This window comes from Bufo gargarizans, chromosome 4 (genome assembly GCF_014858855.1).
Source record: "Bufo gargarizans isolate SCDJY-AF-19 chromosome 4, ASM1485885v1, whole genome shotgun sequence".
Classification (NCBI taxonomy): domain Eukaryota; kingdom Metazoa; phylum Chordata; class Amphibia; order Anura; family Bufonidae; genus Bufo; species Bufo gargarizans.
Window position 1 is genome coordinate 107,376,238 of NC_058083.1, and position 18,518 is coordinate 107,394,755.

The window sequence follows — 18,518 nt, forward strand, 5'->3', positions numbered from 1 at the left end:
GTAGTAATTCATTGCTTCTAGTCCTAATTGATGCTGTATACTTTATATAGTGCCTCAACATCCAAACTTGCAATCAAAGTGGTTCTGCTGACTTGTGTGCCCTGCAGCCTGACAAGAACATCCTTTGTGTCCCTAAGATATGACGTAGGGCCGGGCACAAATGGGGATATGACTTGGTTAATGTAATTACTGATGCATACATTTTGATTGCCCGACACGATAGGCCTACCTGGAATCGGATGCTGTTTTTTGTGTATCTTTGGAAATGCATAAAAAGTTGCTATAGTGGGTTTTGGATTAAATCATTTATTTTTTATAATTTATTTGGATTTAATCATTTGTATTTAATCCAAAACCCACTATAGTAACTTTACCACCCATTAGCCCTCAGGAAGGGAATTCCTTTGGGCCAGTACTTGCGAGCAAGAAGAAATTGCTCTACAGATGAAGCCTTTAAGGGAGAGAGTGAACTCTTGTATAAAAGATTCCTGGCACGTGGTTATCCGAAAAAAGCTCTACATAGAGCATACAAAAGAGCAAAATCTATTGAGAGAATCCAACTTGTGCAGAATCAACAACAACAGAACGAAAACAATATAGTACGATGCATTGGTACTTATGATGTACAATATGAAAAAGTGAGACAAATACTAAAGCGGCATTGGCATATTCTTAGAACAGACGATGACCTCAAAGAAGTAATCTCCCAATATCCAACTATTACATATAGAATAGGGATGAACTTAAAAGAAAATCTAGTACATAGTCACTTTCGATGGAATAGGAAAGAGACAAAAACAACATGGCTGTCTACTGTAGGCTCTTACCTATGTGGAGATTGCAATTTTTGTAGTAAAATTATATCTACTAAAGAATTAACGAATAATAAATGATAAAAAAAAAATATAAAATACCAAATAAGACTATATATAAATTGCAAATCCACCGGAGTAATCTATGCCATCAGATGTAGCTGTCCAAAGATCTACATCGGAAAAACCATACAACAATTGAGGAGATGTATTTCAAAACATTTTAGCACTGTGAATACTGAAGCTGATACCGCCCTATCGAGACATGTACTTCATGTACATAAGGGGGATATTAGCAGCCTTAGGTTCTGGGGTGTCAGTAAAATAACCCTGGACCCCAGACAAGGTAATATCGACCAGAGATTATGGCAGGAAGAGACCAAATGAATCTATAGACTTAAATGTCTAGCCCCAAATGGGCTAAATGAGAGATTTACCTTTTCTTCTTTTCTTTAAACACTACGGTAATTACAAAAGGTGAAAGCCTATCCAGCAAAAACCAATTACAGAACAATGTTTTTTCCAGACCCATAAGGATAAATTGACTTGAAAGGGTGATGGATATATAACCCACCCAGTCCCCACATTATATATATGTCACACATATAACCCTAGTTATTACCCTGTCCTAAGGAATAGTATAAAAAATATTACAAAAGGGCCAACATGATTTATTGGAAAATTATAAATATAAGTAATAAGTGTATAATAAACTGTAAAAATGACGTGTGTTTACTAACCTTAGTGAGCTGATTATGAACTCTTAATAGAAAAAAGCATAGTAATAACTATATAATCCATGTAGTGAAGTGATCAGGAATAATTCATCAATGTTGATTATATTTCCTAATCACGATTATTCATGTAGATTCTCACAATTCATTACTGTTGATTATCTTGAAATCATGATTCTTGATCATCACAAATCATCACTAGTAATTATTCCTAAAATCATGATTATTTTTTAAATCATGATTATTTATATTCTACTAATAAAATCCAATAATTGTGGTGTGCTTAACATTTTACTCGGGTATCAAATAATATAATACTAGATGAAAATGGTACAGCGTGATGTAAAGATGTGTGTATCGTTAATATTAGTTTAAGTCCCTGTTCATGCGCAGTGAGCACAAGTTGGGCGCTTATGGTCTAAGTCCCGAGGCATGCGCATGAATGAAGAGAGATACGAGTAAGCTGAAGTCCCCGGGCATGTGCAATAGCAAGAGAGAGACAAGCGGAGGCTAAGTTCAATGACATGCGCTGAGTAAGCGCTGCAGGGCGGGAGGTAAGAGAGCGTCAATGGTGAGGAGGAGAGTTGGGTTATACTCCAATCGATGGCTGAGATACTAACATACGTTTAGGGATGGCTGTAACGGCCGACAGCATAGGATTTTCAATTAATGATGTCATTATAGGAGGCTATAAAGTATCCGTCCTCCCCCCCCCCCCAAACACTCACTGCCCGTTTCCTGGAAGACGCCAGAGTAACTGGCGAAACATGTCGGGGGGCAGAGAGAGCACAGGCGTAATGGCAACGCTCCCTTTTTCTCCAAGAGGCTCATTCACATATGTTAAAGGGGTTGTCCAATTTATTTTTATTAATGACCTATCTTCAGGATAGGTCATCAATATCAGATCGGCGGGGTCTGACACTCGTCACCCCGCCAATCAGCTGGTTGAAGAGAAGGCGCACTCTGTGCCAGCGCTGCATTCTCTTCATTGTTTACCTGCTCGTCATCGCTGCTGCAGTGGTGAGCAGGTGTAATTACACCTAGGCCGTCCCATTTAACTCATATTGGAACAAGCCATCCGTTAAAGTACAGTTGCGACGACAAGCAGGTAAACAATGAAGAGAAGGCAGCGGCGCCTTCTCTTCAACCGGCAGAGGTCATCAATAAAAATTACTTGGACAACCCCTTTAAAGCTTCATTTTTCTCAGCAATGTGGGCACATATTAACATGGGACCAACACAGATGCCTTTAGCTGGCAAGCGCACATGTAACAGGTCAGCCAGTGTCATAGGTACAAATCTGCTGACAGATGTCCTTTAAGGAAACTCTGCACAAAACACTGCATTATGCCATGTGCAGGGCATGAGAAGATAGTGTATGGCAGGTATTATTCCTTGACTCCCTGTATCATGCACCACCCACTCTCATCCTCCATTAGGCACGGAGTAGCAGTTTTGTACAAAGCGTTCCTATAATGACAATGACAAACATTTTTTATGCGCTTTTCTCACAGGGACACAAAGCGCATGGATAGTTGTGTCTGGGACGACTCCCTGGTATTTTACTGGTTTCCATATAGGTGCTCAGCCCCAACACGCAACATATTGCATTTAGGCCTCTTTCCCACAGGCGTGTGCGCCCCGTGGTCATGCAAAATGCGGGCCGCAATGCACGAGCACAGTCCGTGTGGCAGCCGCAGCGGATCGCAAAAAGATAGGACATGTTCTATCTTTTTGCGGAACAGAAGTACGGGACGAAACCCCATGGAAGCACTCCGTAGTGCTTCTGTAGGGTTCTGTTCAGTGCTTCCCTTCTGCACCATTCCGCATCTCCCATTGAACTGAATGGGTCCGCATCTGTGATGCGGAATGCCCACGGAATGGCACCCGTGTATTGCGGATCTGCAAATGCGGTCCGCAATACGGCAACGGGGCACACACGCCCGTGGGAAAGAAGCCTTATATATTGCATTTCAAGTGTAAATTACTGACAAGCCATTGATTTGTATCAGCACTGTGTATTGGTTTATTTCTCTTGTTACCTTGCACCATGCATTGTGTAGACCTCCTCATCACTAGAAAACTCATAAAATGTCACCCCATGTGTTCCTTTATATCCACAGCCTGTTCCTGTCTGATACTAAAGCTGGATTTAGACGGGCCGACTGAGCAGTCAATTGTCTGGAAGGAAGCGCTCCTTCCCGACAGTCGGCTGCTCGATCAGTGAAGGAGACCGCACATTTACATGCAGCAATCTCCTTCACAGCATGAGGTCGAGGGATCGCTATTGATTTCCCTAGTCTTCATACAGAATCATGGCTTCTGAGCAGCAGACAGACAGCACGATCTGCTGCCTAGAAGCCACGATTGGTGGTACCTCCATGAACGACAGGTTCGGCGGCACATTGACTTGGCCAGATTGTCAGGAAGGCCCTGCGCAGGAACAGTCGTTCCCAATAATCTGCCCGATTCTCAGGATTGTAAATGCTGAGTACAATTATCCCTGTGCTTTGAGTCCCTGTGAGAAAAGCACATTACAATTGTTTGTCATTGTCATTCAAGCACCGACCTGTCTGTTATAGACCAGAAAGAATAACTTCTAGTTTATGTAACTTTCCTTGGTTCTGTAATCTGATACAGTTGCAGTGGCGTCTATGGCAAGGCACCTATGCTACAGTTAGACTCTTTTTTAAATTTAACTTAGTTTCTGTATAATTCCAGGTATTTATTCCCTGTCTGTATTTTTCCAGCTTTACCCTCCTCCTATTCCTCCCCCGGCGCTCTCTGTCAAAAGATTGAGGAACTAGAGAAGATTCTTAAAAAGGATAGAGAAGTGGAAGAGCACGTTGATATCCTCAGTATTGAAGTTGAGAGCAAACCTCAGATTAAAAAAGAAAATGAAGAAGGAGATAATGTCAAATTTTACTTGACCCCGAGCTTGCCGAGTGAGTTTATCAGAGACACCGCACAAGAGGTAATTACATCTATTGTAAGAAGAACTGATCCATTTTAATTAGAATTGTCAAAGGGGAATTCCTGTTAGTTAGGATATGCAATCACCTTATGACCAGAGAGGATCTGACCTCTGGGACGCCCCCACTAATCCTGAGAATAAAAAGGATGCTACAGCTTAGTGGTGTGTCTCCTTCCCCGCTTTTCCCTTCTGCACAGAGGAGCCCAGGCCACCTACAGTGGAAAAACTTTGGAGACAATACAGCACTAAACCAGTGCTGCACCATCTTCATTCACAGGTTTGGTAGGTGGTCCCAGAGGTCGAATCACTGATCATAAAGTGATGACATATTCTAGCTCACTAAAACAACCCCTTCGTACCTGTATATGCGTTGTTAAAGGGAGTCTGTCCGCCGTTTTGACTGTGATAAACTGCTGATAGCACTAAGTAGTGGCTGGAGAGAGCAGGATATACATACCTTTTCTTGTCAGGAGTCGGGAGAATACTAAGTTTTATTCTGCCAAATTCTGCGCAAGTGCCCAGGAGGCGGAGCTTTGCAGTGAAGTGCTGTCTGCGTTGAGCTCCTTCACAACCCCTCCCCTCTGCTTTGAATGACAGGTGTAATAGTCTCCTGGTTGGATGCTACATCTGTCACTCAGAGCAGAGGTGGAGGGGCTGTGAAGGAGCTCAATGCAGAGAGCACTACACTGTGAAGACCTCAATCTGGTAATTTGTAACAACAGAATTTGGCAGAAGAAAATTTCAAATTCTCACTACTATTGGTATGAAAAGCTTTTACAAAAAGTATATTTGTCCTGTTCCAACCTGTTCCTATCTAGTGCTGTCAACTGTTCAGCACTGCCAAAAGTACCGACAGAGACACACTTTAAAATCGGAAAAATCTCCCAAAAATCTCCCTTTTTTTATTGTAGATTTTTAATTTATGTCTTAAGTAAATAAAGTTATCACACAACTAAGATGACTGAGATGCGTTTTGACCCCTTGGTGACATAACTAATCTTAGCCTTAACATTTCCCCCCTTTGTGTTCCAGCAGTCTTAACTTGTTTTCTGCAATTTAGCTGCATGAGAACTTGAATGTTTTTTTTCTTTCCTCCGGCAGGCTGTTAGCTCCCCCATTGCACTCCTTTCCTCCTCCAGGCTGAAGGGGGGGGGCTGCTTTAATTTTTGTTTTGGATGGCAGCTAGGGATATGGTTGTCTGGTTTTGTTTTAAAGCTGACAATCTAAGCTTAAGAAACAAGACAAAAATCACAGCATTGTCTTTACTACATCGGGAGATATAGCTGTTAGAAATCAGGTTGGGAGTGAAAGCAGCAAAAGGGAAAGCAGGTTTAGGCTGCTTTAACTCCTGACCCGATTCTGGTTTTGTTTCAAAGCTTGGAATGGCAGCTTTCAAACAAGACCAGGCTAATATCACCAGCTGCTACCAACCTTCTGATATGATAAAATAGCCCCTGTCCACCTCTTACTCTGATCCTCTCTGGCTGAACTGTTAAGTCCTCTTCTTCAATTCCAAGCAGAGCTTGGGCAAAACTGTTAAATGTCTGGTCACAATTTCTCCCCGTGATAACAGCTGCTTGCAGTGGATTTTAAAAGCAGGACCCATGCCCAATCAGCTGATCGAAAAAAATAGTGGCTGTCATGATAAGACAACCCCTTAAATAAGTAAATGGTCACCATCTTTCCTAGCCTTCTGGATAACAGCTGTTCTGCTCCTGTATTCCTGGTTGGCAGTCTACCAAGGAAACTGTAGCAGATAGCGAAGGTGCCACAGGAATCCTCATAAAGATTGAGCCATGTATGCGGCGGCCATTAGCACTTACTGTGCAGCTCCATTGTCTTACACCTGAGACTGATGACCAAACAGGAGAGCGTGAATAAAGCCTGTTTCTCCGGCAACACTTCACACTATTTATATGTATATTATATCCCTATTAGGCACCATGCACACGGCCGTGTTTCACAGCCGTGTGCGGGCCGTGGAACCGCGGCCTGGATCCCGCCTGAGAGCAGGAGCGCACGGCGTCACTGGTTGCTATGACGCCGTGCGCTCCCTGCTGCCGCCGCAATACAGTATTACACTGGTATGATCTATACCAGTGTATTACTGTACTGTGCCGGCAGCAGGGAGCGCACGGCGTCATAGCAACCAGTGACGCCGTGCGCTCCTGCTCTCAGGCGGGATCCAGGCCGCGGTTCCACGGCCCGCACACGGCTGTGAAACACGGCCGTGTGCATGGGGCCTTATTATGTATTCTGTACTGAATGGCAGTAGTAGGAAGTGAGGGTGTTTTATGTGCATAACTTGCATAAAAATGAATCTAGGTCCACTCTTGCTTCTGTGATAATAGCAATATAGGGGCACATTTATTAAAACCGGTGTTTTAGACACCGATCTTAATAACCCCAATACCTGACGATGGATCTGCCAGATTTATGAAGAGGCGCCGGCCTCTACATAACTTTGCCATATTCCCCGCCGCTTCCTAGCTGTCTTAAATGTAGACCATTTTCTACACCTAAAATAGAGGTAGAAAATGGTAAATGAGACCTTTGTGCCGCAATCTGCTAATTTGGGGGGTAATTTCTGTTTGATAAATGACCCCATAGTGTGCTTTCATTGTATGACTCGCTGGGATGCATGAAGCATTGTGATTGCTGAATATATAGTATATCAGTGTTATCACTTCATTATATAAATCTATGTTCAGCTGAAAATGTTTCATTTTTTATTTTATTTTAGATTGGCGTTTCATTACAGCCAGTGGAAATCCACAAAAATGTCTACGCCTCTCCAGTAGAAGAAATGATTTTAAAGGTACATTTTATTTCTTAGCCACATTTTACTGCCAGTTTTGTTATCCTTTGTTTCTTTAATTATTCATTATTTTTATTTTTTTATATATACTTCATTTCCTTAGGCCACAGGGCAGTTTGTTAGTGACTTACTACGAGATGCTTTAGCGGTGGGATATCAGATGACCTCTAGCAAACGGTATGTTGGTAAATTTCTATGAACTGTGTATTCAAAGGGGACACTTCCGTTGGAAAAGGGCATTTTTTTTTTAAAGCTCAGTGTTCATAGAAAGCAGTTTTTTTAAGAATTTTTTTAACTATTTAACTTTTTTATTTCGGTAGTGCTATTGAAAATTAAATACTAAATACTGTCCCTCTGAAGCCGAGTTTGGTTTCAAGTTTTAAAGTGGTTTTCCACTTTAAAAATTAACTACCAAAGTTATTTAACGAATTAACGCGCAACTTCGCAAATAACTTACTCAGGCTCATCGGAGCCCATACATTCTAATACTGTACAGAGACGAATCTCCGTATAGTATTGTTCTGAAGTTTTGGAACGAAGCAACTTCGGATGAAGCATCCAAAGCTTGCTTCACTCAACACTAATAAGGATATGTGAACATTATAGAGGTGGGTCCACTGTTCACCACCTCCCTCTGAGAACCAAAGAGGTCAGGGATTACGGACTCAATCCATCCATCCATTATACAGTCGGCCATTGGTCAGTTTTACACAAGGGTATTATGGCCGCGTTTCTGCTCTGTCACTATGGCCTTGTGTCCCGTCTCCCTGCAGGTCTAATGACCTGAACTGAGTCTTAATATTAGTGGACAAATGTACCTGTGAAACTAGCCATTTAGTTGTATGGCAGCATGTAATAATACATTTCACCTGTAGGAGACATGTATATCTGTCATGGCTGGAAGCATCCAGGGCTGCGGCAGTTGCTGCCATGGCCTCTTTCTGGATAAATGTTGTCTTTTATGTATTGGGAAATATTACTGTTAATTGAAAGTGTTATCAAAGCGCTAACAAATTATAGATTTTTTTTTTCCTTGCAGTTTCCTTAAGATTGATTGTGCTTTTTTTCTTTCTTCCTTGTGAACAGAGCACCAAGAGAAATCAGCGTTGCCAACATTCATCAAGCAATTTGTAATATTCCTCTATTTGACTTCCTCACAAACAAGCACCTGGGGGCCTCACAAGTGGATGATGCATTGCCATTAAAATAGAATATCTCACACTAACGAGCAGTATTTTTATAGGGTAGAGGTATATGTTATTTTTTGGTTTAGTGCTTTTGTGTCACACAGGATGAAGGTGTACAACTCCCATCTATGTATATATTTGAGTGCGTCTATTCAGCAGGAAATAAACTCACTTCTCTGGTATCTCTCATGACTACTGTCAGTACTGATAAGGGTTTCCTCTAAGGGCCAGTTCACACTGAGTTTTTTGGCACTGATTTTGGAGTGTTTCCGCCTCAAGATCGGCTACCAAAAATGTCACAAAACAGTCTCCCATTCATTTCCATGGGAAGCACCACATGGAAAAAGAAGCAGCATGCCCTATCTTGGGGGAGAATCTACATTGAATCACCCATTGAAATGACTGGGAAGCATAAAAAAAGTGTCCATGCAATATTTGTGTATTTTCTGCATGGCTCTGGCGCGGGTCCGTGCAAAAGAACACAAGCTGAAAGTTCGTATAAATGTGTACACCCATAGGTTAAATCAATTATATATTTTTTTTTAAACTACATGAAAAAAAACACGCCGGCCGTATGAATATAAACTTCTTGTGTGGGTGTTTTCAAGCTAATCCATGGTTGTATTATTTGATACAGAAATACAACTCGATTTCATTGTAGAAAACTCTTTGGTCATGAAATAATTGGTGCAAAGAATTATTTATGGCATTATGATAACATTGTTTTTTTTTACATGTTTTTTATTTGTTTTCAGATATACAACAACAAACACGCTTAGTACAGTATCAGAAGTAAATAAATTTATTACGGTATACTGAAATACACCTATATTAGGCAAATTACAGGCGCAGATCTAAAATTGTTAGTTTTTTGTGTTGACTGTTTAACCGCCTCCGGACCGCCTAACGCAGATGTGCGGTCCGGAGGCGGCAGCCCTGCGCACGACGACGCATATACGCGTCATCTCGCTAGGGCCGGGATTTCCTGTGAACGCGCACACAGGAACGGAAGGTAAGCGAGTGGATCTCCAGCCTGCCAGCGGCAATCGCTCGCTGGCAGGCTGGAGATCCGAATTTTTTAACCCCTAACAGGTATATTAGACGCTGTTTTCATAACAGCGTCTAATATACCTCCTACCTGGTCCTCTGGTGGTCCCTTTTGTTAGGATCGACCACCAGAGGACTCAGGTAGCTCAGTACAGTCGCACCAAACACCACACCACACTACACCCCCCCCCCCCCCCCCCCGTCACTTATTAACCCCTTATAAACCCCTGATCACCCATGATCACCTCATATAAACTTCCTGATCACCCCCCTGTCATTGATCACCCCCCTGTCAGGCTCCGTTCAGACGTCCGTATGATTTTTACGGATCCACGGATACATGGATCGGATCCGCAAAAAGCATACGGACGTCTGAATGGAGCCTTACAGGGGGGTGATCAATGACAGGCGGGTGATCACCCATATACACTCCCTGATCACCCCCTGTCATTGATCACCCCCCTGTAAGGCTCCGGTCAGACGTCCGCATGTGTTTTGTGGATCCGATCCATGTATCCATGGATCCGTAAAAATCATGCGGACGTCTGAATGGAGCCTTACAGGGGGGGTGATCACCCCCTGTCATTGATAACCCCCCTGTAAGGCTCCATTCAGACGTCCGCATGTGTTTTGCGGATCCAATCCATGGATCCGTAAAAATTATACGGACGTCTGAATGGAGCCTTACAGGGGGGTGATCAATGACAGGGGGGTGATCAGGGAGTCTATATGGGTGATCACCCCCCTGTCATTGATCACCCCCCTGTTATTGATCACCCCCCTGTAAGGCTCCATTCAGACATTTTTTTTGGCACAAGTTAGCGGAAATTTTTTGTTTGTTTTTGTTTTTGTTTTTTCTTACAAAGTCTCATATTCTACTAACTTGTGTCAAAAAATAAAATCTCACATGAACTCACCATACCCCTCACGGAATCCAAATGCGTAAACATTTTTAGACATTTATATTCCAGACTTCTTCTCACGCTTTAGGGCCCCTAAAAAGCCAGGACAGTATAAATACCCCACATGTGACCCCATTTCGGAAAGAAGACACCCCAAGGTATTCCGTGAGGGGCATATTGAGTCCATGAAAGATTGAAATTTTTGTCCCAAGTTAGCGGAAAGTGAGACTTTGTGAGAAAAAAACAAAAAAAAATCAATATCCGCTAACTTATGCAAAAAAAAAAAAATTTCTAGGAACTCGCCATGCCCCTCATTGAATACCTTGGGGTGTCTTCTTTCCAAAGTGGGGTCACATGTGGGGTATTTATACTGCCCTGGCTTTTTAGGGGCCCGAAAGTGTGAGAAGAAGTCTGGCATCCAAATGTCTAAAAATGCCCTCCTAAAAGGAATTTGGGCCCCTTTGCGCATCTAGGCTGCAAAAAAGTGTCACACATCTGGTATCGCCGTACTCAGGAGAAGTTGGGCAATGTGTTTTGGGGTGTCATTTTACATATACCCATGCTGGGTGAGAAAAATATCTTGGTCAAATGCCAACTTTGTATAAAAAAAATGGGAAAAGTTGTCTTTTGCCAAGATATTTCTCTCACCCAGCATGGGTATATGTAAAATGACACCCCAAAACACATTCCCCAGATGTGTGACACTTTTTTGCAGCCAAGGTGGGCAAAGGGGCACATATTCCAAAGAGCACCTTTCGGGTTTCGCAGGCCATTTTTTACAGATTTTGATTGCAAGGTACTTCTTACACATTTGGGCCCCTAAATTGCCAGGGCAGTATAACTACGCCACAAGTGACCCCATTTTGGAAAGAAGACACCCCAAGGTATTCCGTGAGGGGCACGGCGAGTTCCTAGAATTTTTTATTTTTTGTCACAAGTTAGCGGAAAATGATGATTTTTCTTTTTTTTTTCTTTTTTCCTTACAAAGTCTCATATTCCACTAACTTGCGACAAAAAATAAAAAATTCTAGGAACTCGCCATGCCCCTCACGGAATACCTTGGGGTGTCTTCTTTCCAAAATGGGGTCACTTGTGGCGTAGTTATACTGCCCTGGCAATTTAGGGGCCCAAATGTGTGAGAAGTACTTTGCAATCAAAATCTGTAAAAAATGACCGGTGAAATCCAAAAGGTGCACTTTGGAATATGCGCCCCTTTGCCCACCTTGGCTGCAAAAAAGTGTCACACATGTGGTATCGCCGTACTCAGGAGAAGTTGGGGAATGTGTTTTGGGGTGTCATTTTACATATACCCATGCTGGGTGAGAGAAATATCTTGGCAAAAGACAACTTTTCCCATTTTTTTTATACAAAGTTGGCATTTGCCCATCAGCGAATACCTTAGGGTGTCTACTTTCCGAAATGGGGTCATTTGTGGGGGTTTTCTACTGTTTGGGCATTGTAGAACCTCAGGAATCTTGACTGGTGCTCAGAAAGTCAGAGCTGCTTCAAAAAGCGGAAATTCACATTTTTGTACCATAGTTTGTAAACGCTATAACTTTTACCCAAACCATTTTTTTTTTGCCCAAACATTTTTTTTTTATCAAAGACATGTAGAACTATAAATTTAGCGAAAAATTTATATATGGATGTCGGTTTTTTTTGCAAAATTTTACAGCTGAAAGTGTAAAATTGTCATTTCTTTGCAAAAAAATCGTTACATTTCGATTAATAACAAAAAAAGTAAAAATGTCAGCAGCAATAAAATACCACCAAATGAAAGCTCTATTAGTGAGAAGAAAAGGAGGTAAAATTCATTTGGGTGGTAAGTTGCATGACCGAGCGATAAACGGTGAAAGGAGTGTAGTGCCGAAGTGTAAAAAGTGGCCTGGTCATGAAGGGGGTTTCACCTAGCGGGGCTGAAGTGGTTAAGGGTTACCAAAAAATCCAGAGCCAATTATTGTTCTGCTCTTAATTATCTCATTGGGTCACTGTACTCCCCCACCACAGGAAGATCTCAAAAGGCACAAAGGGGAAGACTGGTTTAGTTGCCCATAGCAACCAATCAGATTCCACCTTTCATTTTCCAAAGGAGCAGTGAAAACAGAAAGGTGGAATCTGATTGGTTGCTATGGATAACTCAGTCAGTTTTCCTTTACACCAGTTTTGATAAATCTCCCCCAAACCATATGAAGAGGTTCTTTATTGTAAGTAAATCTTAGAGCAGACGTGGCTGATTTCTATTGAATTTAGCAGAATTACAGTAGTTCTACACAAATTAAAAGGGTATATGGTTACTTAGTAAAAGCTGGCTCTCCTTTTCCTAGAGCTCCAGTTAGAGTGGGGACCCTACGAAACAGGCCTGTGGAGTCGGTAAGTCAAAGTTCAGACTCCTGTATAATGGCCAATAACTTATTAATAACACATTTACTGTAGTAAGATGGTGACATCAGGCCTTTTCTCACCACCATGTAAGTAATCAGGCTACTTAGGTAGAACTCACAGCAGATTTATTACAGTTTCTGAAATGTTCTAAATCCCTATAAGTAAATATGCCATACAACATGGATTTAATAACTGAAAAATTTGAAAAGCTATATATGTGTGGACATGCAGGGAATCATGTGCCAGTATAAATGGGAATAGGAAAATGCTAAATTCAGCGCTACCATAAAAGTGTTGTCCGGGAAGAAGTAACTTTTCACTGGTGCCCGCAGCCTTTCTCCGCTATGGAAAGATTCATACTTACCTGCTACCCGCGTCCGGTCCTGCGCAATGGCTCCCGTGTGTCTATCTTCCGGTCCATGGCTTGTTTACTTCCTCTCCGCCATGATCATCTGCTGCAGCCAGTGACTGGATTCAGCAGTGACGTGTCCATAAGAGGCACATCAGCACTGAAGCCAGTCATTGGCTGGAGAGGAGCATTTCAGACTACTGGTTGCCCCTGTGTGCCATGTGGGGTAGTCAGAGTTATGGTGACGTCTGTTACTTTTGACTGCCAGTGTAATAGCAGGATCTGCTGCATTCACTCCAGTTATTTCCAGAGAAATAAAATGTTACACTGACTACAGCTGCCAAGCCTCTGACTAGTAACCCGCTGACTAGGTTACTGTAGTTATGGATGAAAATGAAAAAATGACCTGGCAGGCCCCCATTGCCCAGTAGAACTAAATGATCATGTGGCACCAGTTCACACCATGAGCATTTCTGCCTTTAAGTGACAACATTTTATCTCCACAGTAGTTTGTTGATAAAGTGGAGTCATACTGGCATGTCATTGCTTGCTAGGCAGCTGTCCAAATCAGATTTTTAAGTCCCCCCCCCAAATGGTTACCACCCCTCTGTACCCTTACTGCAGACTGATAGCAATTCATTCATAACTTCTAGCTCCAGAATTGTTGTTACACGGGGAATGCATGAAGCTATTAAAACAGGCCTGTCAGGAGAGGTGAAAGGTCCTCTTTAACCGCTTGCCGCCACGCTAATGCCGAAAGGCGTCATCGCGGCGGCTCTCCCAGGTCACACTAACGCCAATAGGCGTCATCTCGCGAGACGCGAGATTTCCTGTGAACGCGCGCACACAGGCGCGCGCGCACACAGGAACGGAAGGTAAGCGAGTGGATCTCCAGCATGCCAGCGGCGATCGTTCGCTGGCAGGCTGGAGATCCGAATTTTTTAACCCCTAACAGGTATATTAGACGCTGTTTTCATAACAGCGTCTAATATACCTCCTACCTGGTCCTCTGGTGGTCCCTTTTGTTAGGATCGACCACCAGAGGACTCAGGTAGGTCAGTACAGTCGCACCAAACACCACACTACACCCCCCCCCAAACCCCTGATCACCCATGATCACCCCATATAAACTCCCTAATCACCCCCCTGTCATTGATCACCGCCCTGTCATTGATCACCCCCCTGTCAGGCTCCGTTCAGACGTCCGTATGATTTTTACGGATCCACGGATACATGGATCGGATCCGCAAAAAGCATACGGACGTCTGAATGGAGCCTTACAGGGGGGTGATCAATGACAGGCGGGTGATCACCCATATACACTCCCTGATCACCCCCTGTCATTGATCACTCCCCTGTAAGGCTCCATTCAGACGTCCGCATGATTTTTACGGATACATGGATCGGATCCGCAAAACACATGCGGACGTCTGAATGGAGCCTTACAGGGGGTGATCAATGACAGGCGGGTGATCACCCATATACACTCCCTGATCACCCCCCTGTCATTGATAACCCCCCTGTAAGGCTCCATTCAGACGTCCGCATGCGTTTTGTGGATCCGATCCATGTATCCATGGATCCGTAAAAAATCATGCGGATGTCTGAATGGAGCCTTACAGGGGGGGTGATCAGTGACAGGGGGGTGATTACCCTGATCACCCCCTGTCATTGATAACCCCCCTGTAAGGCTCCATTCAGACGTCAGCATGCGTTTTGTGGATCCGATCCATGTATCCATGGATCCGTAAAAAATCATGCGGATGTCTGAATGGAGCCTTACAGGGGGGGTGATCAGTGACAGGGGGGTGATTACCCTGATCACCCCCTGTCATTGATAACCCCCCTGTAAGGCTCCATTCAGACGTCCGCATGCGTTTTGTGGATCCGATACATGTATCCATGGATCCGTAAAAAATCATGCGGATGTCTGAATGGAGCCTTACAGGGGGGGTGATCAGTGACAGGGGGGTGATCACCCTGATTACCCTGATCACCCCCTGTCATTGATAACCCCCCTGTAAGGCTCCATTCAGACGTCCGCATGCGTTCTGTGGATCCGATACATGTATCCATGGATCCGTAAAAAATCATGCGGATGACTGAATGGAGCCTTAGAGGGGGGGTGATCAATGACAGGGGGGTGATCAGGGAGTCTATATGGGTGATCACCCCCCTGTCATTGATCACCCCCCCCCCCCTGGTAAGGCTCCATTCAGACATTTTTTTTTGGCACAAGTTAGCGGAAATTTTTTGTTTGTTTTTTCTTACTAAGTCTCATATTCCACTAACTTGTGTCAAAAAATAAAATCTCACATGGACGCACCATACCCCTCACGGAATCCAAATGCGTAAACATTTTTAGACATTTATGTTCCAGACTTCTCACGCTTTAGGGCCCCTAAAAAGCCAGGGCAGTATAAATACCCCACATGTGACCCCATTTCGGAAAGAAGACACCCCAAGGTATTCCGTGAGGGGCATATTGAGTCCATGAAAGATTGAAATTTTTGTCCTAAGTTAGCGGAAAGTGAGACTTTGTGAGAAAAAAACAAAAAAAAAATCAATATCCGCTAACTTATGCAAAAAAATAAAAAATTCTAGGAACTCGCCATGCCCCTCATTGAATACCTTGGGGTGTCTTCTTTCCAAAGTGGGGTCACATGTGGGGTATTTATACTGCCCTGGCTTTTTAGGGGCCCGAAAGTGTGAGAAGAAGTCTGGGATCCAAATGTCTAAAAATGCCCTCCTAAAAGGAATTTGGGCCCCTTTGCGCATCTAGGCTGCAAAAAAGTGTCACACATCTGGTATCGCCGTACTCAGGAGAAGTTGGGGAATGTGTTTTGGGGTGTCATTTTACATATACCCATGCTGGGTGAGAAAAATATCTTGGTCAAATGCCAACTTTGTATAAAAAAATGGGAAAAGTTGTCTTTTGCCAAGATATTTCTCTCACCCAGCATGGGTATATGTAAAATGACACCCCAAAACACATTCCCCAACTTCTCCTGAGTACGGCGATACCAGATGTGTGACACTTTTTTGATGCCAAGGTGGGCAAAGGGGCACATATTCCAAAGTGCACCTTTCGGATTTCACCGGTCATTTTTTTACAGATTTTGATTGCAAAGTTCTTCTCACACATTTGGGCCCCTAAATTGCCAGGGCAGTATAACTACCCCACAAGTGACCCCATTTTGGAAAGAAGACACCCCAAGGTATTCCGTGAGGGGCATGGCAAGTTTTTAGAATTTTTTATTTTTTGTCGCAAGTTAGTGGAATATGAGACTTTGTAAGGAAAAAAGAGAAGAAAAAAAAATCATCATTTTCCGCTAACTTGTGACAAAAAATAAAAAGTTCTATGAACTCACTATGCCCATCAGCGAATACCTTAGGGTGTCTACTTTGCGAAATGGGGTCATTTGTGGGGGTTTTATACTGTCTGGGCATTGTAGAACCTCAGGAAACATGACAGGTGCTCAGAAAGTCAGAGCTGCTTCAAAAAGCGGAAATTCACATTTTTGTACCATAGTTTGTAAATGCTATAACTTTTACCCAAACCATTTTTTTTTTTTTGCCCAAACATTTTTTTTTTATCAAAGACATGTAGAACAATAAATTTGGCAAAAAATGTATATATGGATGTCGTTTTTTTTGCAAAATTTTACAGCTGAAAGTGAAAAATGTCATTTTTTTGCAAAAAAATCGTTAAATTTCGATTAATAACAAAAAAAGTTAAAATGTCAGCGGCAATGAAATACCACCAAATGAAAGCTCTATTAGTGAGAAGAAAAGGAGGTAAAATTCATTTGGGTGGTAAGTTGCATGACCGAGCAATAAACCGCTAACGTTGTGGAGTGCCGATTTGTAAAAAAGGGCCTGGTCACTAGGGGGGTATAAACCTGTGGTCCTTAAGTGGTTAAAGGAAACCAATTTTTTTTTCGCCCAGTTAAAACCAGATATAACACGTGCTTTTTTTTCTAATCTGATTTTATTTTCTTATTACAGATTTTTTAAGAAAATTAAGAAAATTGCTTTACTGCAGCCCTATGGTCCATAGACACAATTGACTCTGGGTATGTTCTGTGACCTGTGCAGAGGTCATTGTACACGGAAGGAATAGATAAGATCTGGCAATCGCCTATTGTGAATGGTGGATCCTGTCTTATCTATATAAAGAGGTGATTTCATTACAGGCAGGATTAGAATGATAGATAACCAGATAACTGCAGTAAAGAGATCTGTACAGACCAAGAAGTGGCACCTATTATTAGGCTTGGTGGCCAGTGTTTAAATATAGATATTGACATGGAAAATTAAAAATAACATCATCAAAAAAATCTTTCAAAATATGTTAAACATTATTTAAACAATAGGTAATTTTCTGATGATACATTCCTTTTAAAACTATTTTCCATTTCAATATCTGTATTTAAACCATAAAATCCTGCAGTTTGCACACTGACCAGTAATAGGTGTCACTTCTTGGTCTGTACAGATATCACCTATATATAGAAAATACAGGATCCACCACCCACACTAGGTGATATCACAGCTTATCTTTTCCCTCCTGACCTCTGCACAGGTCACAGAGCATGCCTAGAAAACTCTCCCATAGAAGTCAATGAAGTCCCCTCCTGACCATTGTGTCTATGGACCATGGGGCTGCCGTAAAGCAATTCTCAAAATGCTGTTAACAATATCTCAGGCAAGATGGCTGCCCCCTATAATCACTTTCAAGAAATGTCAGAAATATTTTTCAGTGACACATTCCCTTTAAATTGGTCATCCAGTTATATTTATTTCCTTTTAATCTTTCCCATAGTGGTAAGTCTTACAAGAATATAATGCTAATTTTTATATTCTTACCAAGCAATTTCTGCGCTCCTGGTGTACCTTTGTAGCGTGCACTTTCGGGATCACGTGCTGTACATTGAGCACGTACACATGCTGTACATTTTGATCCTATACCATTTCCATTTGACGTATTACTATTTTTGGGTACCAGCAAACCTTATATGCCTTCTATTTTCAGTACTATTGATTGACATTTTTTTTTGCACCTCAGCCTGTTATTTTTTCTGTGGGTCAGCCAGGATTCACACGGGTCATTATTGTAGAGGACTAGTTAAAGGGGTTGTCTTGGTTTTTACCATACGGTTGTCTGGTCTTTGCCATAGAGAGCAGCGGTGAACAGGAAGAGAGACTGGAGACTGCATGTAGGCACTGCCCGTGCCATCTCCTCATGCAGCTAATCGGCAGGGGAGCCGGGTGTCGGACCACCGCCAATCTCATCTTGATGACCTATCCCAA

At 42.6% G+C, this 18,518-nt stretch overlaps 1 protein-coding gene across 3 annotated transcripts in view; it reads left to right on the top strand.

The window, feature by feature from the left end:
• The window catches only part of YEATS2 (YEATS domain containing 2), a 94,051-nt gene extending 85,344 nt beyond the window's left edge, over window positions 1-8,707 (top strand). For all 3 annotated transcript variants that reach the window (XM_044290798.1, XM_044290797.1, XM_044290800.1), the window contains 4 exons: window positions 4,297-4,520; window positions 7,264-7,338; window positions 7,442-7,515; window positions 8,425-8,707. In XM_044290798.1, the coding sequence (XP_044146733.1) occupies window positions 4,297-4,520; window positions 7,264-7,338; window positions 7,442-7,515; window positions 8,425-8,548 (497 nt within the window). In that variant the 3' untranslated portion in view covers window positions 8,549-8,707. The remainder of the gene's footprint in view (window positions 1-4,296; window positions 4,521-7,263; window positions 7,339-7,441; window positions 7,516-8,424) is intronic.
• The last annotated feature ends 9,811 nt before the right edge of the window (window positions 8,708-18,518 follow it).